A 23,191-nucleotide genomic window follows, 5' to 3' on the forward strand; every position below is an offset into this window, starting at 1 on the left:
GAATATTGTGTTCAGAGAGGAGAAACTATTCTAGTCACATGTGTGTTCAGGGCTACCATTAGAATAATAACGTTTGTTCCGATATGGAGATGGAAATAAAAACAAATTATGACAGGAAAATTTGCCATTATCGAATATTTCAAATATTCGAAGAGACGATGAATTTTTGTAAAGACAGAGTGGTCGCCTCTGCCCAAACCTGCGGAAAGTAGCGTGATATTAAGTAAATTAGTAAATACATTTATGTCGTATTGTTGTTTTCTTATGCAAGTTCAGTTTCTCAACCCAATTCTATAAAATTTTTGTGATCAAAAAGTTTTTCAGACAGGTTTTTTTTTTATTAGATAGGTATGTATTAATAAATTTTCAACTAAAGGCGTAACTCTGTTTTTTTTAAACACACCTACCTATTTTATAATATATTTTAATACAAGGACTAGCAAAGCCTCAGTATAGCAAAGCTAGTAAACGATAAAAAAAGTTGGAAAGCGTAAGTACTTACATCAAAATAAATATCGTATTTTATGAATTGAAAAAATTAAATAAAAGTCTTCTTTTATTTAGTTACTGAAATTCTAATATGTTTATATGCGTACGTAGGTACAAAAATGTTTTGAATGATGATGGTTTACTGTAAGACTATTCAAATATATCAATTTATGAATAAATGTGTTCATGTAAAAAAAAGCGATTGATAAAGATGACATTGTTTTTTTTCTCAAAAATATTGCATGTTTCCAACAAATGTGTGGAAAATCTCTGGGGTACCTACTTGGTAAAAAAAAAGATGGAAACACCTGGAAATTTTTTGACAGTTTGCTTCAGTTTTCTCGACAGTATGTTTTCCTTTTTCGTGTCAATCTATATTCTTCTACGATTTCCTTTATAATAAAATTTATCAATAAAAGTGGAAATGAAAAGACCGATTTAAAGGTTTTATATATTCCTGTTTTATTTTAATTGTTTATACTCAATACCTTAATTTGTTTTATCGAATTATTCAGGTGTATGTTATCCTTATCGCTGCGCATGAGAATGAACTTTGCCTATGTGGTATAGTTGCCTTGCCGATATTTCTAGAACTCGAAACCCGGCTTTTGCGAGTTCTTGTAAAAATGACCAGCTTGACGCCGATTATTTATTGGGCGCAAACAGCTGATGTTATTACTCTTAAAATTGATTTAAAAGATGTCAAAGATCATATTTCCGAAACACTGGAAGATGAATTTCGTTTTTCGGCTAAAGGAGTAGGGGCTCATGGACTTAGAGATTATGCTTTTAATTTGAAGCTGTATTCGCAAGTCGATTTTGTAAGTATATAAATACATATATTTTATATATATATATTGTTTCACTTTATTGCAGTTAATAAGTCTAATTAATGATCGATTACACTATCTTTTGCAAGACTGATCTTTTGATACTTTTATCAACGTGATATGCAATTTTTTTGGGATATATAGACAGTTTCTTGTATGTAAACTACTGAATTTATAGATAAAACAATTCTCCACTTGATTTAGTAGAAGCAGTATTAAAATCGTTTTGACCAATTAGGGATTTATATTTTTTACTTATTAAACTAACATTATTTGTTTATGTGTTTTATTTTCTAGGACTCAAATGTTCCATCTTGTAAAGTGTTTGATTCTAAAGTTGAAGTGCTATTGAAAAAAGCTAAACCTGCATGGTGGCCCAGACTTATTGCTCAACCTCAAAAACCAGGGTGGCTGAAGGTAATATTCATATAATATTGTACATACGGGTTTCAAAATATTCATACAAATAACATCAAGTTGCTAAATAACATTTTTTGTTGTAATGTCGATTGATATGGTTGCAGCGTGCTGAAAATGTGCTTTGTGATAATATCAGCTGTAACCATAAATGTTATATGAGTTGATTACATTTTTTTGGTGTTGTGGGTATCTTTACAAGCGTTTTTCCAAAATTTAAGTGCGAAACGTTCAGTTGATTAGTTTTAACCCTTTCCACTCTGACTATTTTTTCTCATAACTGATCAGCTACTCTGTTCAAAAAAATGCGATGTTTTTCTACCATTCAAATAAATATTTTGGTTCCCTAATTTTGGGACACTCTGTCTGGCAATTTTTTGACCATGTTAATTAAGATTAACTGTATTTATCTGAAATATTTTTTGGTAGAATATACTTGGGTGATAGAGAAATCAGCGATTAAACTTATACCTGCGACTGGCCAGACATTGTGGCCACAGAGCTACCTACTAGAATCATACGGGCCAGAATGTCTGGCCTACAGAGTGGTAAGAGTTAATACTAGCTTAAATAAAACATGGTGGACTATTAAAAAAATAAGGTAAATTATATAATTACAAAACAACTTTATAGTTTTTTTTTACATAAATTTATGTGGAAACCATATAGGTTTTCCCACTTTTTTGGATGGTGTTAATGCCACCCAAAGTTTTAATAATAAGTGTAATTGTACAGCGACTTCTTACATGTCTGCTACTCAACAACAAAATGAGCTGTTCAATGTACAAAATGCAGGATTAAAGATGAGCACTGCCTTCAACATTGGTTGCTACAAGAAAATTGCTTGGGAAATTAAGTCGACAATGTTTTATTCAAACTGCTGTCGAAATTAAACTGTTTTACATTTGGTGCATATTTTATGGAAAAGATCTTATGAAGAATATACCACTATGTGCTATAAAAAAACATGATTTCTTTAAACTGTCAAATCAATTAATATAATCAATATTTGAACCACTAACTTTGTGATTTTGCATTAAAAAATAAATTTGTTATTAAAACTTATCAACATAAATTTAAGTTATCAATAATAAAGGTTGATTTTTTTTGTTAAATGATATAGTATATATTTTAAATTAATCTTGAGAAAGAAGCTGTTTGCTTTGAAACTGGTCAACATTATAATTAAGTTAAAATAAGATGCATAGTGATTTCATTACAAAGCTGTCTTTCAAACAAATAAATTAAACTTACTTAGAATTGTATGCCTAATGGGTAAGTAACTTTTTTACAGATTGATTTTGATAGATGGAAGTCTGAAGAAGGAGATAGTGACGAAGAACGAAGAGACATAATGAATGATTATCCAGGCATGTATGACAAATTACACAAAGAAGAAATGGGTTACAGAAAAGGTAATAGAGATGGAAAAACAAATATTATATTATATATTCTCATATTGATTAAATATATGCTGCATGTTATTATAAGTATTCATAGTCTAACATATAATATACCATTTATTAGCATCCAATATCACCAATATAAGATAACTTTATTACTAATCAACAACAAAAAACATTATGGACTTGAGTGAAAATCTCATACAAAATAATTGTAGGTTTTACTCGTATATACACTTCTTCTGGTCTTTCTAATTGCTGGGGGTTAGCTCTCATACTGAAATATCTTATATAACGGTCCCTCTTTAATCACTTACATATCACTCACTCCTTTCAAGAACGTCATAAATAAAAAATTGTCAATTTTGAGTTTTGCATGTTTTCGGAATGCCTAGAAAATGTACTATATCCCAGCAAAAGCGGCATATTTTAAACTTAATATTTACCCGCTACAGGGCAGAAAATGTTACTTTTGCATTTTGAAGAAAAGGTATTGTTTAATTATTTTTTAAAATATTTTTCAAATAGAGAAAAAACATTCAGGTTTTACTTAAAAAGATCTGTTGCACAGTAAAATAAGTGGCTTGATATTTATTTTTAAAACATTGTGTTTTATTTTTAAACTTTAAAAACATTCTCCTGAAAAATCAAGTTTTTTGATTTATGACGTTCTTGAAAGGAGTGAGCGATATGTTGCAATGTCAAGACTTATCTCTTCCTATATCTCAGCTGCCCCTTTCTCTAAAATTATTTCCTGAATAAGTTGCAACTGGTCAAATCTATATACACTCCTTCCGGTGTCCTTCAAATTGCTGGGGGTTAGCTCTCATACTGGAATATCTTGTATAACGGTCCTTCTTTATCCCGATTTACTCACATATGTTGCAATGTTAAGATTTCTCTCTTCCTATATCTCAGCTGCCCCACTTTCTCTAAAATTATTTCCTGAATAAGTTGCAACTGGTCAAATCCTACGGTGTGTCTCAGGTACTTAACTTTCCTTTGCTCGATTGAGGTCAGTGATTGTCAAGTTTTAAGACTACCACTTAATTCTATATTCAGTCTGTCCGAGATAAACATCCTGCTTTAGAGCCACATTTCTATGACTTCTATTATTTTTGTTTCCTCTAGCGGTGGCTTGTCCAATTTTCAAAAGGTTGTTTGTAAACGGGTATGTGATCTAAGTGCCTTAGTTTACTAACCAACCAACTAACCATCAAGCCGCTTCCCGCAGGGGTTGGCAGAGAAAATAGAACGCCACACCATTCTGTCTTTGCAAACATTCCTCGCCTCTTCCACGTTCATGCATCCTTACTTTAGTGCCTTAGTTAATGGTGCTTTTCACCTTTCCTCTTCTTAATTAACAACTTTTCCCTTTCCTTTCCATTCCAATCGAGTTAAACCACATCAATCCAATGTGGTGTTCTATACACCATTAGGTGTGGATAGAGGATAGAAGAATTTAAAAGGTTTAACATTGTGTGTGATAATAATTACCCTTTATATAACTTTTAATTAGAAAATGCTATGAATTTTATGTTTAAATATATTTTTCAGAAGATATAAAGAAGGTTTACTTAATCTTCTACAACATGTTCCAGTTTGTTGGTTTTATGTATGTTCTTTCCGTAATGGGAGTTCGCTACTCTAAGTTCGGATTTGAATCAATGGCGAGTACTTATGAACATGTTGGAAGTGCAATGAAATTTTTACTATTGCTGCAATTCTTGGAAGTTATGCATCCATTATTTGGCTACACAAAGGTCAGTTTAAAATGACAACAATTTTCAATAAAATCACCAATCTTTGATTTTATATTTTATGTCCTTTAAATCCATTTTAAAATCATGAGCATTTTTTTGCAGGGCGGTGTCATCCAGCCTTTTATTCAAGTAACTGGGAGAGCTTTAATTTTATTTGGCATGATTGAAGCTGAACCTCGAATGCAGATTAAACCAGTTGTGTTTTATCTGTTTCTTGTCTGGAGTACCGTAGAGGTTGTGAGGTAAAAAAAATGCAACTCTTATTTTAAGATAACATATAAAAATATATAGTTTAGGGATCTCTTTCCTGGCAGCAGCAATAGCAAGCAGCAAATGCACGCATTTATGAACGAGTTGCATGGTTTGTTAGATGAAATACCAAAATTTGTTAAATGAAGCTGGACTGAATAATACCCAAAGACAATGCAACATTTACTTATATTGACTGCTGCGACTATGTAGACTGCCCCTAGAGTGTTTTGGCCATACTGCCTTAACTGTCGGCCTAGTTATCGCCGCAAATAAGTCAGTTCAACAATAAGTTATGCTAATTTGTAAATAAAAAGGTCTAAGTTTTGTACTGACGTTTCTTGGTTGAACTGTATTTTATATAATACAATAAAATAACAACTATGTATATAGTTTTTTCCACATAAATTTTATATGACCAGCGACCGGGTTTCGTTGTAATCGACATCACCAGTCTGATGATGTTGGTTACGACGAATCCTAGTCGCTGGTCATGTAAAATTTATGTGGTAAAAACTACAAAGTTGGTATTTTATTATATAATAAACAGGTCAGCTGCTCGTCATTATCACTGTCACTTAAGGCGTTGCTGATAACAATTGATATAACTTTATATGATTAAAAAATCCTATTCTTACATTTAATACGTTGACTGCCAGTGTCAGCAAATGCCAATCGAAACAATGCATTTCAATTGTGTCTTGTCAGCAACCAAAGGCTGACACTTAGTCCGTTGTATTGACTTTATGTGACAGTATGAGCTACAAATTGTTATTTTTCCAGTGTCCGACGAGACGCAATTGAAATGCCTTGTGTCGGCCACTGGTGGCTGACAATGTGTTCAGTGTAAACTTTTCATAAAAAATTTCATTCTTTTTGTTTTCAGGTATCCTTTTTACATATCTCAGCTATACAAGAAAGACTTCTATGCCCTAACATGGCTGAGGTATACAATCTGGATTCCTCTTTACCCGCTGGGAGTATTGTGTGAAGGGACTGTTATGCTGCGTAATATTCCATATTTTGAAGAGACAAAGAAATTCACAGTTTCCTTACCGAATAGCTGGAACTTTGCCTTCCATGCGCCCACTTTCATGAGGATTTACTTGCTGCTCTTCTTGGTGCCTGGCTTGTACGCCATGATGCGGCACATGTACCGCGCTCGCAACTTCAAGTTGGCTTTGTACAGGAAACATATAAAAAAATCCGACTGACTAGAGGTTTCCTTCTTTGAAATAAAGTGGGATAGCTATCTATTGTACTCCTTATGCGTTCTATTGGGAATACCTATGATTCTCACGCATATTTTTAATTAATGGCAAAATGAACACTTTTTACCTTGAATTTTGTAACAATCCCATGCTGCTGTAGATTTGTAATAATACAATACCGCATATTGTATTAGATGTAGTGTTTAAAATAAAACATTGAGGAATCATTCTATCCCATTCAAGAATCTGGTATGGAATACGATGGATTTCTTTTTAGCTTTTTATAGGCTAACTGAAACACAATGCTTTCGGCTAACTTAGTCACCCTTTTATGGTGTTCTCTTCCCTCGACACCCACCACCTTTGAAAATTGACCTAAAAATGATGTTGAGAAAACAGACACTTTCATTCTCTTAGCTATTCCAATTTTATAGAATATATTGGAAATCTATTTCAAAATAATTTACATTATAGCTCTTTGACTTTTAGAGTATTTAGTTTTAGAAAATAATGTTGCACGATGAACAAAGAATAAAAGTACAAACCTTTTTGTCAAAAAGAAATATATTGATTTGTATTTTTTTAAATGATTTTATATTGAATAACTTAGTATTTTTATTTTATTATACATACATGCATTGTTGTGTATTCTAAATTTATAATCAAAATTACATTCCATTGATTGAAATGTACTGGGAAAAAATTACATAATTAACATGTTCCATAATACTCTTATTTATTTTTATTTATTCAGGTTTGTTATATATTTTTTTATTGAATTTTTTCATATATTTGATGAATATTGTTTATGTAATAGTGCCATGTTAGTATACTGAATTGAGTCCATATTGTCTTGATTTAAGAACATAAATAACTACTTATTACTTTTATAATTACGGATAATATATGCATTTTAATGCATAGTAATAATTCTAGGTGTTTTGTATAAGTATAAGTTAAATGTTGTGTAAAATATTTGGATTAAATAAATGAACAAATGATTACTATTCACCATCGTTTGAGATACGACACCACAAACTTGCGAAAAGTGTAATATTACTATAAAAAGTGAAAAGTTTTTGTTTACCATAATTTAAAATGTGCCTTTTTATCGACTACTCAGAGAGCATGGACGAATCTTATCCATCAAACAAAATTAGTACCCAAGGAGTATGGATGATAATGTTGCGTTCACACTTAAAATTCAAAGGCTGTTAATTTATTTTTAAAAAAATCAAATCCATATCTCTGGACTTCACTGTGGTTTCTGGAAGTTTTTGTACAATTATCTATTATCCTGCCTCCACAGCTCAAATTTAAATACTTATTGGTTTTGACAGTACCAACTGTTAAAAAAATTCTTAATCCACAGTTTTATCACATTTTCATTTTCACTGCCTCCGTAGTGTAATCGTCATTACGCTCGGCTACCCTACTGGAGGTCTCGGGTTTGATTCCCAGAGGGGGATCAAATAAAAATAAGTGATTTTTTACTCTTTACACTCTAATATTTATTCAATATTACCCTAGACTGGTACCTCAAGCGGAGGGCTGATTGTCTTTCCTTCATGTGTTAACGATCAAGATAATACTGCGTTTATATGATGCAGTGCCCTATGCACCATCGGGTGCGGATAAGGGTTCAATGTTGTATATAGAAGAAATGCCGTAGGACATCAATTAAACTGACATGTGAATAAAAACAGATTTCTTTTTACTAAAATGATGAATGGTGGGTTTGAACCCTAACTGGAAAGAAAATGCGCTTATTTTAAACATAATTTATTCAGATGCTTTAAATATATTCACAAGATTGTACAGTTTGGCAAGCATTAACAAACTGCATTACATTTTTCTAATAACATGAATCTGATGAGCCTCCGCTTTCCATCTTGTAAAATGAAGGAGAAAACTATTTATGTCCAGAACTTCATCTCCACACGGTGTTTAATGGTTTTTTCATCAGCATGTGCGTAGAACTCATAGAAATATGGGTCAAAGAATGTATCCTTTGGCAGTGTTCGGTAAATCGGCTCGCCATACCATGTTCCGACCTGGAATACAATACGATTGTAATATTAACATATTTAAAAAAAATATATTTTAACTATCCTATGCCTGCAAAAGTATCACATATACACGGTAAAACAATAAGTTTCATGCAAATATCGCAATCCGTAATGCTAGTGTTTCGAATAAAAATATTTTGTTACTCTTTCAAGGATTTTTCAGAGAAGAATAATTTTTTCACAGTACTGAAAATATTAAAAATCTTTTCTGTAAAATGTCCATTTTTTGCCTTGCGTTCTTTCCTTATTTCACCATTCGAACATCTATCATACATCATTTTGTCGCGTATCCGTCTAAAATATCGTATTTTGACTGCATTCAGTCTACTTTCATCCTTCTTTTGCCATCTCCATGCTTCTCCTCCATACATTAGATTGGTACCGGGACTCCATTGTATACTGCCAGTTTATCTTTCGTTATTAATGTTTATTTATTTTCCGTCTCCGTAGTGCAATGGTCAGCATACGCTCCGTAGTGCAACGCTCCGCTACCGTTCTGGAGGTCCCGGGTTCGATTCCCAGGGGGGGGGGGGAGTCAAATAAATATAAGTGATTTTTTCACTCTAATATTTATTCAATATTACCCTGGACTGGTACCTGAAGCGGAGGGCTGATCACCTTTCCTTCATGTGTAAACGATCAAGATAACACTGCGTTTATATGATGCAGTGCCTTATGCACCATTGGGGTGAGGATAAGGGTTTATTATTATTATTAAAATGTCCATTTATAATAAGATAACATATTTTTTAAAAACCTAGAGTGAGAAGGTTAAACAAATTTTAAACTTTGTTGTAAGACAAAATTTTTGATAGATTTAATTTTGTTTTAATAGCTCAAGCTGACTATATTTTGAAACAATAGAAACTCATAAAAATATTAATAATAATAAACCCACAATTAGAAATATGACAATGACTAAAGCCTCCACTCCTATTGTCCATGTTTCCACTGATAAAAATTAATAAATAAAATTAAGAAATAGCCCCTACCCCCTCTTCATCCATCAACGTCCCAACGATAACTCTAAAATTTAGAATTAATCAAAGAAAAAAAAAACACGTTTGTTTTCGTCACTTATCAAAACGTTCCCCATTTTTATTATAGTTTGTCAGCTACACCAGATTTACAAAAACGGCAGTTGAAGCCATTTTTTACTGTGGTGTGATGTGCTGAAGATGTATGGACCCAATCATCTTGCAAACAGATATGATTGATGTCTAAACAGATCAAAATGCTGTTGAATGTCGATAGAAACACATTTAATGTTACACTAATAAAATAAACATTATATATAATATAATACATTACCTCCCATCCTTCGACATCTTTCATTAGTTCTTGTTCCTCTTCTCTGTTTTTAATTAGCTGTTTCATAAAAGCTCTGTCTCGTTCGGCTAAAAGCATGGGTACGATTGCCATTTTGGAAGATCTCATTTCGATTCGTTCTTGATTTATCCTGCGGTAGTTCATTACGTACAGAGCAGTGGCTCCAGCAGTCATGCCAATAAACCCAGCAATCATAGCCCAACCTACGAAAAATGCAATTACATCAGTACATGGTATTATCGCATTGTTAGGTACAAATTAAAACACCGCTGAAAATTCGAAAACAATTATTGTTGATCATTTTGAGTTATATAATGAATCAGATATTTGATGTTTTATAATTTATTAATTACCTCCGGCATAAGTTTTCGCCGGTACTCTGGCATATGGGATAGGTTTATATCCCCCAGGAGGAGGTAAATCCTGCTTTCTCACGAGTTGAGCCATATTTTATTACAATTTTGTTTAACTTTGCCTTCACAATAATTTATTTGGCAGTCCGACCGACCATAGATATTTTCTATGGCTTTCCGCAATATGTCAAAAAATTATAGGGTTGCTATTATTGAAAATACTTTTAGGTAGGATTTTGACTATAATTCTTTTCTTTGTTGTATACGAAATCAACGGGAGAAGTAATTTGTGGAAAATTCAGTCTTACTTGAGGTTTAAAAAAATATATTGAATTGATTATACAACTCGCGATTCAATTTTGGATATATTTTTTCAACATCAATATCCTGTATATCCATTTTGAAAATCAAATATTCTCTTTTATTAAAATGGAATATATACCTACATGTAAAAAAAAAAAGATTGAGAGTTTTGTATTGATACGAATGTTTTTTTATTTCGATTCACATAAAACATTGCCATGAAAGCATTGCTATGAAAGATTTTTCTAAAAGGGGTTAAAAAAATAGTTTTATTGTTGTTACTAAATAAAAACAAAGATTTTTTGGGTTATAAATATTTTCGTTTCGGAAAGAAGTCGTGGGTTTTGGATTTGGTTTGTATGGACGTCTGTCTGCCAAAAGGGTAATATGGAGCGATGTTAAAAATAATAAAATCATATTTAAAACAAAAACAATAGTGAGGTACAATTAATTGATGCATTTTAAATTATTTACTTTTACATCCTACTTATTTTGTATGTACCAGCACAAATCTCACTCTAGTATCTAAGTTACACAATAAACAAAACAATCAATCGGTTTCCAAAACAACTTTGGTCTAATATTATTTGTCAAAAGCTTGACTATCGTTTAATTAAATACATTTTGAGAGAAAATTTGATTTTCAATATGGATATGGAGGATATTGATGTTGAAAAAATATGTCCGAAATTTAATCGCGAGTTGTATAATCAATTCAATATTTTTATAAAACCTCAAGCAAGACTGAATTTTCCAAAAAATACTTCTCCCGTTGATTTTGTATACAACAAAGAAAAGAATTATAGCCACAGTGAAGTGTTCGACGACGGATTTGTTGAATCAGCTTCAAGTGAGACGAAGTTGAAATACAAAATTCCCAATAGTTCATTAATTAAAGATAAAGACGGTAAGAAAAAATGTACTGAAAAATCATTTAACTTTTTCCACATATTTTTAAAATATTTTTTTTAGCCTTTATGAGGTATTACACTTGCGTAAAATATGCCAAGTCATTCATTGAACGCTTGTAATTAATTTCCTATTTACGACGTCACATCGTTGGTATTATTTTAGGAATCCGGAAGCAAATGATGGAGAAGTTTTTATGGAAGCAAATGGCTAGAGAAGTGATTGATGAACTTATTGACACAAATGAAGTAGAAAATTACTGTTCGGAGTATGAGTCTAACTATTACAAAGATAATTTTTCCCCGACTGACTTAGATCGAGTGCAAAATAAGGAAGTGAGTACCCTCTAAAATACGGTTTTGTTCCTATTCCATTAAAATTATAAAAAGGCATTTTGTTTATTTCATAACAAAAGATTTTTCGCTGCTAGGTAATAAAGTGATGTTGCAATTGAAACGTGTTCAGAAACAACTTAATTCCATCAGAAGAGAGTGATAGTGTGTGAGAAAAGCAGAGCATTCCAATATAGAAACAAAATCTAGGAAGTATGGTGATTATCTGTCCGCAATCAATGTATTATTTTGCTTTAAGGTATACTTTAGTAGTATCCAAGTTACACAAGTTATGATGTACAACTTCGTATAAGTATAGTATGCACAATTGTGAGCGCCCTAACCATTTTGGTTATTCTCCTTTTCCCACCTATTAATTCTCTTCCATTTCATCTCTTACATCGCAGTTATGTCTCTCACTTGAGCTTCTTCAGTTGCGTCATCTGTATTCCATCCCATCAAGTATGATCCTCTTCTAGATTCAACAATCCGGAGGCTGATCACCTTTTTTTTCGTAAAATGAATGGTCACATTAACGCTGTGTCGATTTCATACGGTACCCTTTTAACTGTCTTAAAGATTAAAGATGAAGAAAGAAGAAAATAAAGTACATCAGTTATCGGAGGGGACGTTATAGGAAAATAATGTTTAAAAAAATTATTTCAATGTTAAATGACTCATTTAAGAAATTTCCGCTAGTTAAAATATAATTTAAAAAAACATTTACTCCTTGTAATTTTTTTTATAAGATAATGTGGTACCTATGTCAACGTTGTAGGGGGGTTTGCTGTATACGTTTACTAATTCGATTTCTTAATTTGGATTTTGAACTGGGGCTCTCAAACGCGCGAAACTTTTTTTTCCGAATTTAAAAATCCCGATTTCCGAAATGGAATTGAGAAAACAAACGTGTGGTGTGGGCGCTGCAACTGCGAATACAAAAAAATGTAGGTTTTCTTTCTACCTACTCAGCTCAGGTAATGTTTTTCCTCAGAGATACTTCTCTCATTTGGCACACCACACAAACCTAATAAATACAATGTAAAATAATATTAATGATGGTTACAATACTATTATAAAAAATACAAAAAGGTGAATTGGTGTTGCCATCTACATAAATCCATTTTTGTTGCTTTTTGGATTTCTCGATTCAATTATTTTTTTTCAGGCATATTAATGTATTGGTACTTTTCAGGATCATATAAAATATCCAGTTTATGGTACTGCCTCCAATGCATTAACCATTTATTCGTTTGGAAAACATAATGAGGTACGTTCACTATTAACAAATACAATATACGAAAATTTCTTTTGAAATGGAGATAAAAGGATTTGATGATAAATTTATTCTTAAATTAAATTCTGTTTTTCAGAAAAATATTCTTCACCCTTTCAAAAGAACTTCAAATCTAACAAAGCCGCTATCTGAAAGAATGGTCTCGGAATGGAACTGAGATTCAATAAATCAAAATACATAACAGATTCTTCTTTTTTTTAGTATCAATTAAAATTCGATCACAAATTGATAAAAAAATCTATGTGATTATTTTTGTCAACACAGATAAAAATTTCATGAATTAGATTGTACTTTAACTCTGGATTTTAATTTTTAATTAAAGTTTTACTCGGTAAATACCATTAAATTTTGTCCGCCTCCGCAGTGTCATGGTCAGCACGCTCGGAGATCCCGGGGTCGATTCCCAGGGGGTTAAATAAATGCAAGTGATTTTTTATTCCAACATTTATTCAATATTACCCTGGAATGGTACCTGAAGAGGAAGGTTGATCAGCTATCCTTCATAGGTTAACGATCAAGATAACACTGTGTTTATAAGATGCAGTGGCCTAAGCAAAACTTTAGTTTAAAATGGAGAGATATTACTACAAAGTGACTGTCGAATAAATTTATGAAAAAATCTGGATTTATATCCTGAATGCGATATATCAAGATATATTAGATATTTCTTTTCTATTTTTCTGTGTGTATGCATAGATTTCCATATTCATTTTGTATAAAGTGATGCTTGAAATAAATTGAGACATCTTTTGAAAATGTTTTTGATTTTAAAATAGTTCAAATCTAAATCAAACCGTAAAATAATGATTTCAGTAATGTCGCAGAAGTATCCTGAAATATTTTTCAGGTTCGTAAAAGGTTTGTTCATTGGCTATTTTAGTTTGACGTTTAAACGCCAGGTGCAGGTACTGGTATTACAAATCATTGTAAAAGACATGTTTCTAGTTGAGTAATTGTTTGTGCAATATTAGCAGATTATTGGTAATACAAGCAATCGTTTAAAAAGTATTGCACAAAAATTTAATTATTACGCTCGTATTATCTCTGACGATCTTAATAAATAAACGCTTCCCTTGAAACATTACTGTCTATTTTAAGAAAACTAAATAAATACTAATGAACCATCACGCCGCTTCCCATTAGGGGTAGACAAAGAGAAAATAACACCATACCAATCTGTCTTTGCGAAAAATCTTCGCCTTTTCCATATTCATGCATCTCCTCATACATTCACTCCAATTATTCTGACTCTTAAGCTGACCAATTTTAAGTGTTTGAAATACTGGATCATGCCAATTTTCAAATCAATCGGTGAATAAATTTAAGGGTCTAAAGATTTTGAACAAAGAAACGTTAAAGTTTTCATTTATATAGAATATATATTGACAATATGTAATGAAAGTTTGTTCCTTTTCACTTCTTTTCTGTTTATGAAGTTTAAATAAATAAATAATTAAAAATATGGTAATGAAGTACGTACGGAGTATCAAAATCTATGTCGCAGCATAATTATAGAATTATATTTTATTTATTGTTTCGGCATCAACTTTGTAGTAAGACATGTTACAATGATTAAAGAAAACACTTGTTTTATACCACTTGAGCTTTATTAAAGACTACTAGTTTTGGAACATTTATTATTCAGGCCTGAATGATGGAAGTTTAGCTTCAAAAACTAGTAAAACTCAAGTGGTATAAAACAATTGTTTTCTTTAATCTTTATACAATTATACATACGTATTAACGTAAATAACCAAGGAATCTGAAAGTCCCCGTTTAAAAGTAATTGTATTTATTTACTGTATGGTAACTAAGCTCTATGGCGAAGAAGTAAGGCTCTCTGTCGATATTGATTGGTAATCGAGCCGCAGCGACTCAGTCATGTCTGAGTACGGCTCCGATGTATGGGCGTTATTTACGCCTGAGAAGGCCCAAAAGTAATATATTATCGTGTCGGTCAGCCTTTGTGTTCATTTATGCACGATTGGGTTAACAGAGTACAAAACATACACAACAATGGAAGGGCCACTGCTCATATTAATATGCGGATGGTGATTTTAAAAATAATAAAAAGTAGCCCAGTGCCGAAAAGCGATTTTTGTTTTTACAGAAAATAGACAAATTAGCGAAAGAGTATCCTTTTACTGACATTTCTTGGTGGAACTGCATTTTATATAATAAACAAAATAAACACAATGGAAGGGCCACTGCTCATATTAATATGCGGATGGTGATTTTAAAAATAATAAAAAGTAGCCCAGTGCCGAAAAGAGATTTTTGTTTTTACAGAAAATGGACAAATTAGCGAAAGAGTATTCTTTTACTGACATTTTTTGGTGGAACTGAATTTTATATAATAAACAAAATAAATACAATGGAAGGACCACTGCTCATATTAATATGCGGATGGTGATTTTAAAAATAATAAAAAGTAGCCCAGTGCCGAAAAGAGATTTTTGTTTTTACAGAAAATAGGCAATTTAGCGAAAGAGTATCCTTTTAAGTTTTATACTGACATTTCTTGGTGGAACTGAATTTTATATAATAAACAAAATAAACACAATGGAAGGGCCACTGCTCATATTAATATGCGGATGGTGATTTTAAAAATAATAAAAAGTAGCCCAGTGCCGAAAAGAGATTTTTGTTTTTACAGAAAATAGACAAATTAGCGAAAGAGTATCCTTTTAAGTTTTATAGTGACATTTCTTGGTGGAACTGAATTTTATATAATAAACAAAATAAACACAATGGAAGGGCCACTGCTCATATTAATATGAGGATGGTGGTTAAAAAATATTTTTTATAGGAAATAGAAAAATTGGACAAAAAAGTATATTTTTAAAGTTTTGTACTGAAGTTTCTTGGTGGAACTGCACTTTTCATAATAAAATAACAACTGTTTAGTTTTTTGACCGACTGTTTTCAACCAACATCATCGAACTGATGATATCGCTTACGACGAAACCCAATCGAATAAAATTTATGTGGAAAAAACTACATATTTAGTATTTTGTATATTAAAAGCATTTTAAACTTTGTGGTAAAGTAATAAAATACTCTCCTTATCATTCATCACTCACTTTGTGTAATACAACATTAATAAATACTAATTCGTGACAACCGGTTTCGGAACAATCATTTCCTCATCGGGTCATTAAAATTAAATTATTACGGTTTGTCATTTACACAAAAATAAAATTTTGAACGAGAGAAAGAGTATCTTATAAGTTTTGTACTGACATTTCTTGGTAGAACTGCATTTCATATAATATTGTAAAATAACAACTAAATATATGGTTTTTTCCACATAAATTTTATTTGACCAGCGACCGAGTTTCGTCATCATCATCAGATATGATGATGATAATGACAGACATCCGAGACCTTATAAGCGCCCTTGTGGTAGTATTTTACGAAAAATTGCTATGTAAATCATCCCAATCATTATTGTTATTTTTACGCGAAGGAATTGTTATAAAGTTATTGAAATATTTAATTTTTCCAAAAACAAATTTTTTAAATGAAAATGATGTACGAGTAAGAGCATCACTGTCATGAAAACAAAGAGAATATTTTGAATCTTTTTTGTAAGTATGTAAAATGTATTCAACTTTGATATTCCTCTTGAGTGAAAATAATCCACTAAAATATATTGCTGATAAAAATGCTTCCTGTTATATGTTACGAAATTGGGAATAAAGTATATTTTCGTGAGGGATTTATTTACAAAAGAATTTTTAAAATCTTTATTTGTAAATATGTAGAATGTGTTAAATTTCAATAATGTGTTAAATTTCTTGAGTGAAAAAAGTCCACTAAAATAAATTGCTAACACGAATGCTTCTTGTGACATGTTACAAAATGTGGTATAAAGTTTATTTTCGAAAGATAATTTTTTTTACAAAGAAATTTACAAAGAGAACCTTTAAAATCTTTATATTTAAATATGTAGAATGTGTTAAATTTCTATATTTCTCTCGGGTGAAAATAGTTCACTAAAATATATTGCTGACACGAATGCTTCTTGTTACATGTTACAAAATGGGGGATAAAGTATATTTTCGGAGTTTTTCATCCGATATTGTGTATTATTCAGTAGCGTATTTATGAGGCAAAGTTAGAACTAATGTTCGCTAGCCCCAACTGTCCGTAGTTTCAATTCCATTTCGCCAAGTTATTTTTGTCTGATTGAAATGCAACTGAACTAAAGTTCGTATTGTAACTTGCGACTTGGTCATCAGAAATTAGTTTCTGTTGAAGTTTATACTTATTATTGATTTATTTCCATGCAAATGATAGCCATTCATAAAAAAAACATTAAAATTATACCGTCCAAACAATAAATAAATTAAAAGACGTCACTTTTTAATAATTTTTGATAATAGATTTCTGATATTTATTTATTTGGCATTAATTTTGTGGGAAAATATGACGATTTTAATACTGTTGATGTTTTGACTTAATTCATTTTAGTTATTGATTTATTTCCATACATATGATAGCTATTCATAAATAAAACATATAAATAAACCGCCCAAGAAAGCAAATAAATTAAAAGTCGTCATAGTCTACTTTTAATTAATTTTTGATAATAGATTTCCGATATTTATTGATTCGGCATTAACTTTGTGGGAAAAGATGATGATTTATATATAAAAATTAAACACTTGTACTAGACCACATTTGAGTTTAATAATATGTTAACATTGATAAACTTAATAGTGGTCTTATATAAATGTTTGGTTATAAAATTGATTTAAAAATAATCGACAAAAAATATTTATTTTTCGAATTTCAATAATTTAGTACACCAGAAAATAGATATGGTTATATTTTTTGATTAATTTGTAAATTCATCTCCTCGAAAATAAGAGCACCATACATTATAAGCATCCACATAAGTTACAAGTAATGAAATAATTTTGTATTTTCTTATTACGAAAATAAATCAAAAGGTTAGTCAAAAATAAAAAGTTTGCATATCGCGAATTGTGAATGATTGAATTGAATTAAACATAATGTCATAGAAGATTTTTATTAACTCGGGCAGTATAAAAAACGGCGAATTAAGGGTGTATGCAAATAGTAAAAAAATACTATGAAATAATTGAGAGGTATAAATAGAATGCAATTGAAACGTATGGACAACACCACAGAGGCAATAAAAAGCAACCCTCAAGCTAATTTAGGGGATTGAATTCTCGCTTTTAGTTTTTTCGGACAATACCTGTTATTTATTTATTTTTATAGATATTTTTCGGGTTACATCGCATTAAGGTATATTTTCTACTGCCACCGTTGGTACAGGGAAATATTAATACAAAGAATAACCCAAAAAATATGACTGATCGTGAAAATTTGCGTTCATATGTAACTGATAATTTTAATTAAAAATCGATTTATTTTTTAACCCTTGAGTATTATATTTTAACGACTAGATTTGAAGCTTTAAATACTTCTATCTACGGGTTTGAATATAAATTCAAACTTCAAACTTCTTATCCATATATGGAAGCATGCGTAGCTTCCGAAACTAATCGTTAAAATATTATACTGAAATGGTAAAAACAAAGAAAAAAAATAATACAATTTTCATCTCTAACTACAAAGTAAGTGTCAAAACAATAAATAATAAAACTAATAATAAGTGTTAACCTTCAATTTATATATTAGCCAGTATCAAAATATAACGCTATATAGATCTCAAATCTTCAGTAAGGTAAAAAATTAAATGTCAGTTTATGGGAGCTTTAAGCTTGCTATGAAAAACGTGGCTACTGATTAGTTTTCTTATTTTCGTTTTTATCCTCGTCAGATTCGCTTTGTCCATCTTGGGTGGAAACGTTTGGGTTGATAGAATCCTGACAACATTTTTTGATATGAGAGGTATTTTTATTACGTTCAGAATCGTTTACTTCATGTTGAGGGAAATTATTTTCAGAGGTACCAGTTCCGTAAATAATATTATTAATACCCGTTGCTTTAACATCTTGACAACATTTATATGATTTATTTTCTTCTTCTCGACAGTAATTATATATTTTATTTTTTGCCGGATCAAGAGATTCGGTCTTTTTAATATCTTGACAAAATAAACTTATTAAAGGTTTTTCATCTGCTTCATGAATTGTCTCTAGAGTTTTGGATTCGTTAGTGACCAAAGATTCATTATTATTTTCGATTGAAGTATCATAATTGTTTATTTCGTTTTTGTCAGCCTTGTCAGTTTGGAAATCACTATTTGATGTTTCTTCCTCATTCAGGATTAAGGCATTCGATTTGATACTTTTAAAACCTTTGCAAGAGCAAAGTGTCGTGTTTTTGACATCGTCATTCTTGGATTGGCATTTACATTTTGAATAGGTTATATTTTGTATTTTTGCGCACTTACACCTAGACTTTCTAACTAAATTTATTTCATTTTCTTCCTTTCCTTCTTGTAATATATTTTCGATACTGACTTGAATGTCTTTGTCAACTAGTGTTTTCGGTAGTATTATCGGCTCTATTTCAGGTTCTGGCTCCATTTCAGATTCTAGTTCCACTGTTGGTTCTGATTCTACTGTTGCTATTAGTTCTGGTTCAGACACTGTTAATTTCAGATCACTTTCAACAATCTTTTCTTCACACAAATTTGCTTTATTTCTTTCATTTCTTATTGTTCTATTTTTTTCTTTAATTTTTTCAGTAACTTTTTTCAGTCGATACATATCTTCTCTTTCCTAAAAAATGCGATGCGTGAATTATAATTTCAATTCAGGTGTAAAAAAAGGAAAATTTGTAAAAGCATTTTTTTAAGGGTTGCTCGTAAATAAATGAAAAAAATAAACATATTTTAAAGGAAATCTAAAGAATATATTTCCTGTTTTTTAACAGAAATAGCCAAAATAATATGTTTTAACAGTAATAGGAAGTTACATAAGAATGAGAGCTATAAAATCATGTATCTGATAAATCGCAATGTGTGTTTTTCGCACATTTTATAAACTTTATAAAATAAAACTACTTTGTTTTTAACCACTTTTTATTGGTGCTTTTCTCCAACCAGTTTCGACAACAACCATGTCATCATCAGGGTTAAACATGCACATGTTTAACTCGGATGATGACAAGGTTCTTGTCGAAACCGGTAGGAGAAAAGTACTAAAAAAAGTGGTTAAAAAAGTATATTTATTTTATAAAACGTAATATGTATTGTACTGCACCCTGGTATAGCGAGGCGCAGACGTAGAAACGTGAAAATGTTGTGTTTAGAGGCTCTGTTACGTAAACATTACACTGATGATTCAATTTCACAAAAATAACCTTACCATATCATCTAATTGATCTTTTATATAGGCAATTGTGTTGTTTATTCGCGGAACAGTTACGTGTTCTATAACCATAGATTTCCTGAAACAAATAAAGCTAGCATTAAAAAAAACTGTCTAACACTAGATTTTTCACTCTGCAATACAATGGTTGGATGATATAACAATATCTTTAGAGATGTCTTATCGTACAAAACATTCATCTCATAAAAAAATCGTATAAAAACGATAAATGCATTATAAATTCAGTTGAGACACCTTATATATATATAAATATATATATATATATATATATATATATATATATATATATATATATATATATATATAAATATATATATATATATATATATATATAAATATATATATATATATATATATATATATATATATATATATATATATATATATATATATATATATATATATATATATATATATATATATATATATATATATATATATATATATATATATATATATATATATATATATATTATATATATATATATATATATATATATATATATATATATATATATATATATATTTTTTTTTTATTTTTATTTTTTTTTATACTCAATGGCAGCGTCATCTGTTGAAGGTAAAAGAAATATACGTTATATTAAAAATTGCTCAGGGCGGACAGTGTGGTTCTTGAGAGTTGCTGTCATTAAGCATTTCAATTTGAAATTGCATAGTGGTTCCATAGATTTTAAATATATTTAATGCTTTGCAAGCATTGTGAAATTACACATACATGTATAAAGATGTACATTTTCTATCTTTTCCATTTAATTAGACTGAGCCACAGCAACGCGTGGCCGGGTAATAAATATTTTCAATTCAAATTCAATTTATTTATTTTATACATATACATTACAATAAAAAAAAACCGTATACTTTGAAATACATACAAAAATCGAAAATATACAAGAACTATTGCTAAAGGCGTAGAAGAATCCCACTTTGGAAAATTCCTTCAGGCACATGAAACAGATCAATATCCAATGAGATATTGTTCAACATGGCGGTAGCTCTTCCTACAGGCATAACTATCGGCAGCTTGGCCATGATGCACCATTGGGTGAGAATATGGATCAAAAGATGTCCATAAAATGAAAAAAAGACATTCTTCTTCTTCTTCTTTTTAATGGCTTTTCACCCATCTTGGGTGTTATAGCCAGTGTCGAGTTATTAAAAAAGGGACATTCACAATAGTTTGATTCACCTCATTGTCGACACTCTGGCTTCGTACAGGCTATAGATGACGTTTCTCAGCGTGGCTTGGTGTATCAGTATTTGGATCGCTTGGGAGAACAGCTTCTTGGCTCCAGCCAGCTGATGTCCTCCAGTCGCCAGTCCGCCGAGAGGCCAAGCCTTGGGACCAGCATCCAATATGGCCTCATACACAGACGAGTTGGCCAGCGACCGCTCGATTCTGGTGCGCACTTTCACTTCGGCTTCCTTATGAACAGGAAAAATGAAAACGGATAAATGGATTTTTATAGGTATATCTATTTTTATAGGGACTTGGATATATCCAAATAAAATTTCGGTAAATCTGGAACCGTTGGTTGACAACACCTGAACATATTATGAACCAGGCAATCCCTATGGATCTTCATGGGAAACGGTGTGATGGTAGTAGTAGTAGTAGTAGGAAAAACTATATTGTTGTTGTTTCATAAATACCCTGATATGATTGCAGTTGTTTGTTTTCGGAATGCCCAAAAAATGTACTATATCCCAGCAAAAGCGGCATATTTTTAACGTAATATCTACCCGCTTAAGGCAGAAGGTATTGTTTTTGCATTTTGAAGAAAAGGTATTGTTTAATTATTTTTTTAAATATACTAAATATTCTTCAAATGAATAAAAACCCTTCAGGTTTTACCTAAAAAGATCTGTTGCACAGTAAAAAGTTCAAAAAGTGGCTTGATATTTATTTTTAATACATTGTATAATATTTTTGTGCTCCGCATGCCTTCCGAGAGCCTTAATCAAGCTTGCCTCTTTTACAAGGCATCAGGTTCGCGCCGCCCAGGACGACCACTGCTGACAATTCGTCGGCAGTTCTCGTCAGACATTCGGGACGCGGATCTGACTTGGGAGGATGCAAGGGAGCTGGCAGCCGACAGAAAAGCCTGGAGATAGTTTGTGGACTCCATATGCTCCACCTAGGGAGCGGATATGGTTTAATTATTTTTTTATAAATATTTTTATATTTTAAAAACGTTCTCTTGAAAAATCAAGTTTTTATTTTATTTATGACGTTCTTGAAAGGAGTGAGTGAAATGTCTACTCACATCTTCCACGCACTCTTCAACAAGCGCTGAGAAGTTGCCGTTGGAATATTTGGCCGCAGCAAGCTCTATGAAAGCTTCCCTCATCACCTTGGTCATGAGTTCTGTGTTGGCGACCAGGTCGGAGGCGTGCGCCCTCAGGAGATGATCAAACACTCGCGCCTTCCTCTTCAATAGCTTGGCTGCAGTTTTGGCGTTGTTCATCCTCTGTTTCATCTCGTACACTTTCGCCATCGACGGAGCCACGTTTTCGCATCTGTTTTCCATTTTCTTTGTATCATTCGAGAACTTTGACAAAAATTTAACCTTCAAACGAATGCGAAACGGTTATTGTACTGCTTAAACAATTTAATTTACACTAGACATGTCAAATTTAGAAATGTCAGATTTAAAATACGGGGTACGTACGTTCTATTTTATTGTAGAAATAAACACAATAACAGATATTATCTTTGACGCGCTTTAGTTTCTTAGAAATTTATTAAAAACAAACCAACTACCAATCTGCCTCCCGCAGGAGTAGCCAGAGAGAATAGAATGCCACACCACTCTATCTTTGCAAATATTCTTCGCCTCTTCCACATTTTTCCATATCTTCTTACATACCCGCCGATTATT

The 23,191-nt window shown here is 31.3% G+C and overlaps 4 protein-coding genes across 4 annotated transcripts; 2 read left to right on the forward strand and 2 right to left on the reverse strand.

Moving 5' to 3' along the window:
* Positions 1 to 810: 810 nt before the first annotated feature.
* Positions 811 to 7,371, forward strand: Hacd2 (3-hydroxyacyl-CoA dehydratase 2). Its single transcript, XM_088271876.1, has 6 exons — positions 811 to 1,310; positions 1,617 to 1,736; positions 3,031 to 3,151; positions 4,697 to 4,902; positions 5,005 to 5,144; positions 6,038 to 7,371. The coding sequence occupies exons 1-6, from the start codon at positions 1,116 to 1,118 to the stop codon at positions 6,363 to 6,365; spliced, it is 1,110 nt and encodes a 369-aa protein (XP_088128002.1). The 5' UTR covers positions 811 to 1,115; the 3' UTR covers positions 6,366 to 7,371.
* A 757-nt stretch (positions 7,372 to 8,128) lies between these two features.
* Positions 8,129 to 10,275, reverse strand: ND-B16.6 (NADH dehydrogenase (ubiquinone) B16.6 subunit). Its single transcript, XM_088271877.1, has 3 exons — positions 10,114 to 10,275; positions 9,743 to 9,963; positions 8,129 to 8,416 (listed from the first exon to the last, which is right to left on the reverse strand). The coding sequence occupies exons 1-3, from the start codon at positions 10,205 to 10,207 to the stop codon at positions 8,279 to 8,281; spliced, it is 453 nt and encodes a 150-aa protein (XP_088128003.1). The 5' UTR covers positions 10,208 to 10,275; the 3' UTR covers positions 8,129 to 8,278.
* A 690-nt stretch (positions 10,276 to 10,965) lies between these two features.
* Positions 10,966 to 13,710, forward strand: LOC148302276 (uncharacterized). Its single transcript, XM_088271866.1, has 4 exons — positions 10,966 to 11,323; positions 11,491 to 11,660; positions 12,853 to 12,927; positions 13,031 to 13,710. The coding sequence occupies exons 1-4, from the start codon at positions 11,065 to 11,067 to the stop codon at positions 13,109 to 13,111; spliced, it is 585 nt and encodes a 194-aa protein (XP_088127992.1). The 5' UTR covers positions 10,966 to 11,064; the 3' UTR covers positions 13,112 to 13,710.
* Positions 13,711 to 18,559: 4,849 nt separating this feature from the next.
* LOC148302277 (uncharacterized) lies at positions 18,560 to 22,912 on the reverse strand. The gene is made up of 4 exons (XM_088271883.1): positions 22,577 to 22,912; positions 21,499 to 21,734; positions 20,268 to 20,349; positions 18,560 to 19,679 (listed from the first exon to the last, which is right to left on the reverse strand). Exons 1-4 carry the CDS (start codon positions 22,838 to 22,840, stop codon positions 18,732 to 18,734), a joined length of 1,530 nt encoding a protein of 509 aa, XP_088128009.1. The 5' UTR covers positions 22,841 to 22,912; the 3' UTR covers positions 18,560 to 18,731.
* Between the last annotated feature and the right edge of the window lie 279 nt (positions 22,913 to 23,191).

The sequence above is a fragment of the Brachycentrus maculatus genome, unplaced genomic scaffold (assembly GCF_059751285.1).
Source record: "Brachycentrus maculatus isolate JH-2025_06_01 unplaced genomic scaffold, ASM5975128v1 h1tg000469l, whole genome shotgun sequence".
In the NCBI taxonomy this organism is placed as follows: domain Eukaryota; kingdom Metazoa; phylum Arthropoda; class Insecta; order Trichoptera; family Brachycentridae; genus Brachycentrus; species Brachycentrus maculatus.

What these genes read in the sequence shown, in the direction of transcription:
- Hacd2 (XM_088271876.1), top strand. Translation starts at nt 1,116, where the DNA reads ATGACCAGCTTGACGCCGATTATTTATTGGGCGCAAACAGCTGATGTT. An exon ending in TGTATTCGCAAGTCGATTTT is followed by an intron (nt 1,311 to 1,616) that starts GTAAGTATATAA and finishes TTTATTTTCTAG; the next exon opens with GACTCAAATGTTCCATCTTG. An exon ending in AGAAATGGGTTACAGAAAAG is followed by an intron (nt 3,152 to 4,696) that starts GTAATAGAGATG and finishes TATATTTTTCAG; the next exon opens with AAGATATAAAGAAGGTTTAC.
- ND-B16.6 (XM_088271877.1), bottom strand. Translation starts at nt 10,207, where the DNA reads ATGGCTCAACTCGTGAGAAAGCAGGATTTACCTCCTCCTGGGGGATAT. An exon ending in GGCGAAAACTTATGCCGGAG is followed by an intron (nt 9,964 to 10,113) that starts GTAATTAATAAA and finishes CATTTTTCGTAG; the next exon opens with GTTGGGCTATGATTGCTGGG. An exon ending in AAGATGTCGAAGGATGGGAG is followed by an intron (nt 8,417 to 9,742) that starts GTAATGTATTAT and finishes ATTGTATTCCAG; the next exon opens with GTCGGAACATGGTATGGCGA.
- LOC148302276 (XM_088271866.1), top strand. Translation starts at nt 11,065, where the DNA reads ATGGATATGGAGGATATTGATGTTGAAAAAATATGTCCGAAATTTAAT. An exon ending in ATTAATTAAAGATAAAGACG is followed by an intron (nt 11,324 to 11,490) that starts GTAAGAAAAAAT and finishes GTATTATTTTAG; the next exon opens with GAATCCGGAAGCAAATGATG. An exon ending in CGTTTGGAAAACATAATGAG is followed by an intron (nt 12,928 to 13,030) that starts GTACGTTCACTA and finishes TCTGTTTTTCAG; the next exon opens with AAAAATATTCTTCACCCTTT.
- LOC148302277 (XM_088271883.1), bottom strand. Translation starts at nt 22,840, where the DNA reads ATGGAAAACAGATGCGAAAACGTGGCTCCGTCGATGGCGAAAGTGTAC. An exon ending in TTGAAGAGTGCGTGGAAGAT is followed by an intron (nt 21,735 to 22,576) that starts GTGAGTAGACAT and finishes CCTGTTCATAAG; the next exon opens with GAAGCCGAAGTGAAAGTGCG. An exon ending in AAGATCAATTAGATGATATG is followed by an intron (nt 19,680 to 20,267) that starts GTAAGGTTATTT and finishes CGCATTTTTTAG; the next exon opens with GAAAGAGAAGATATGTATCG.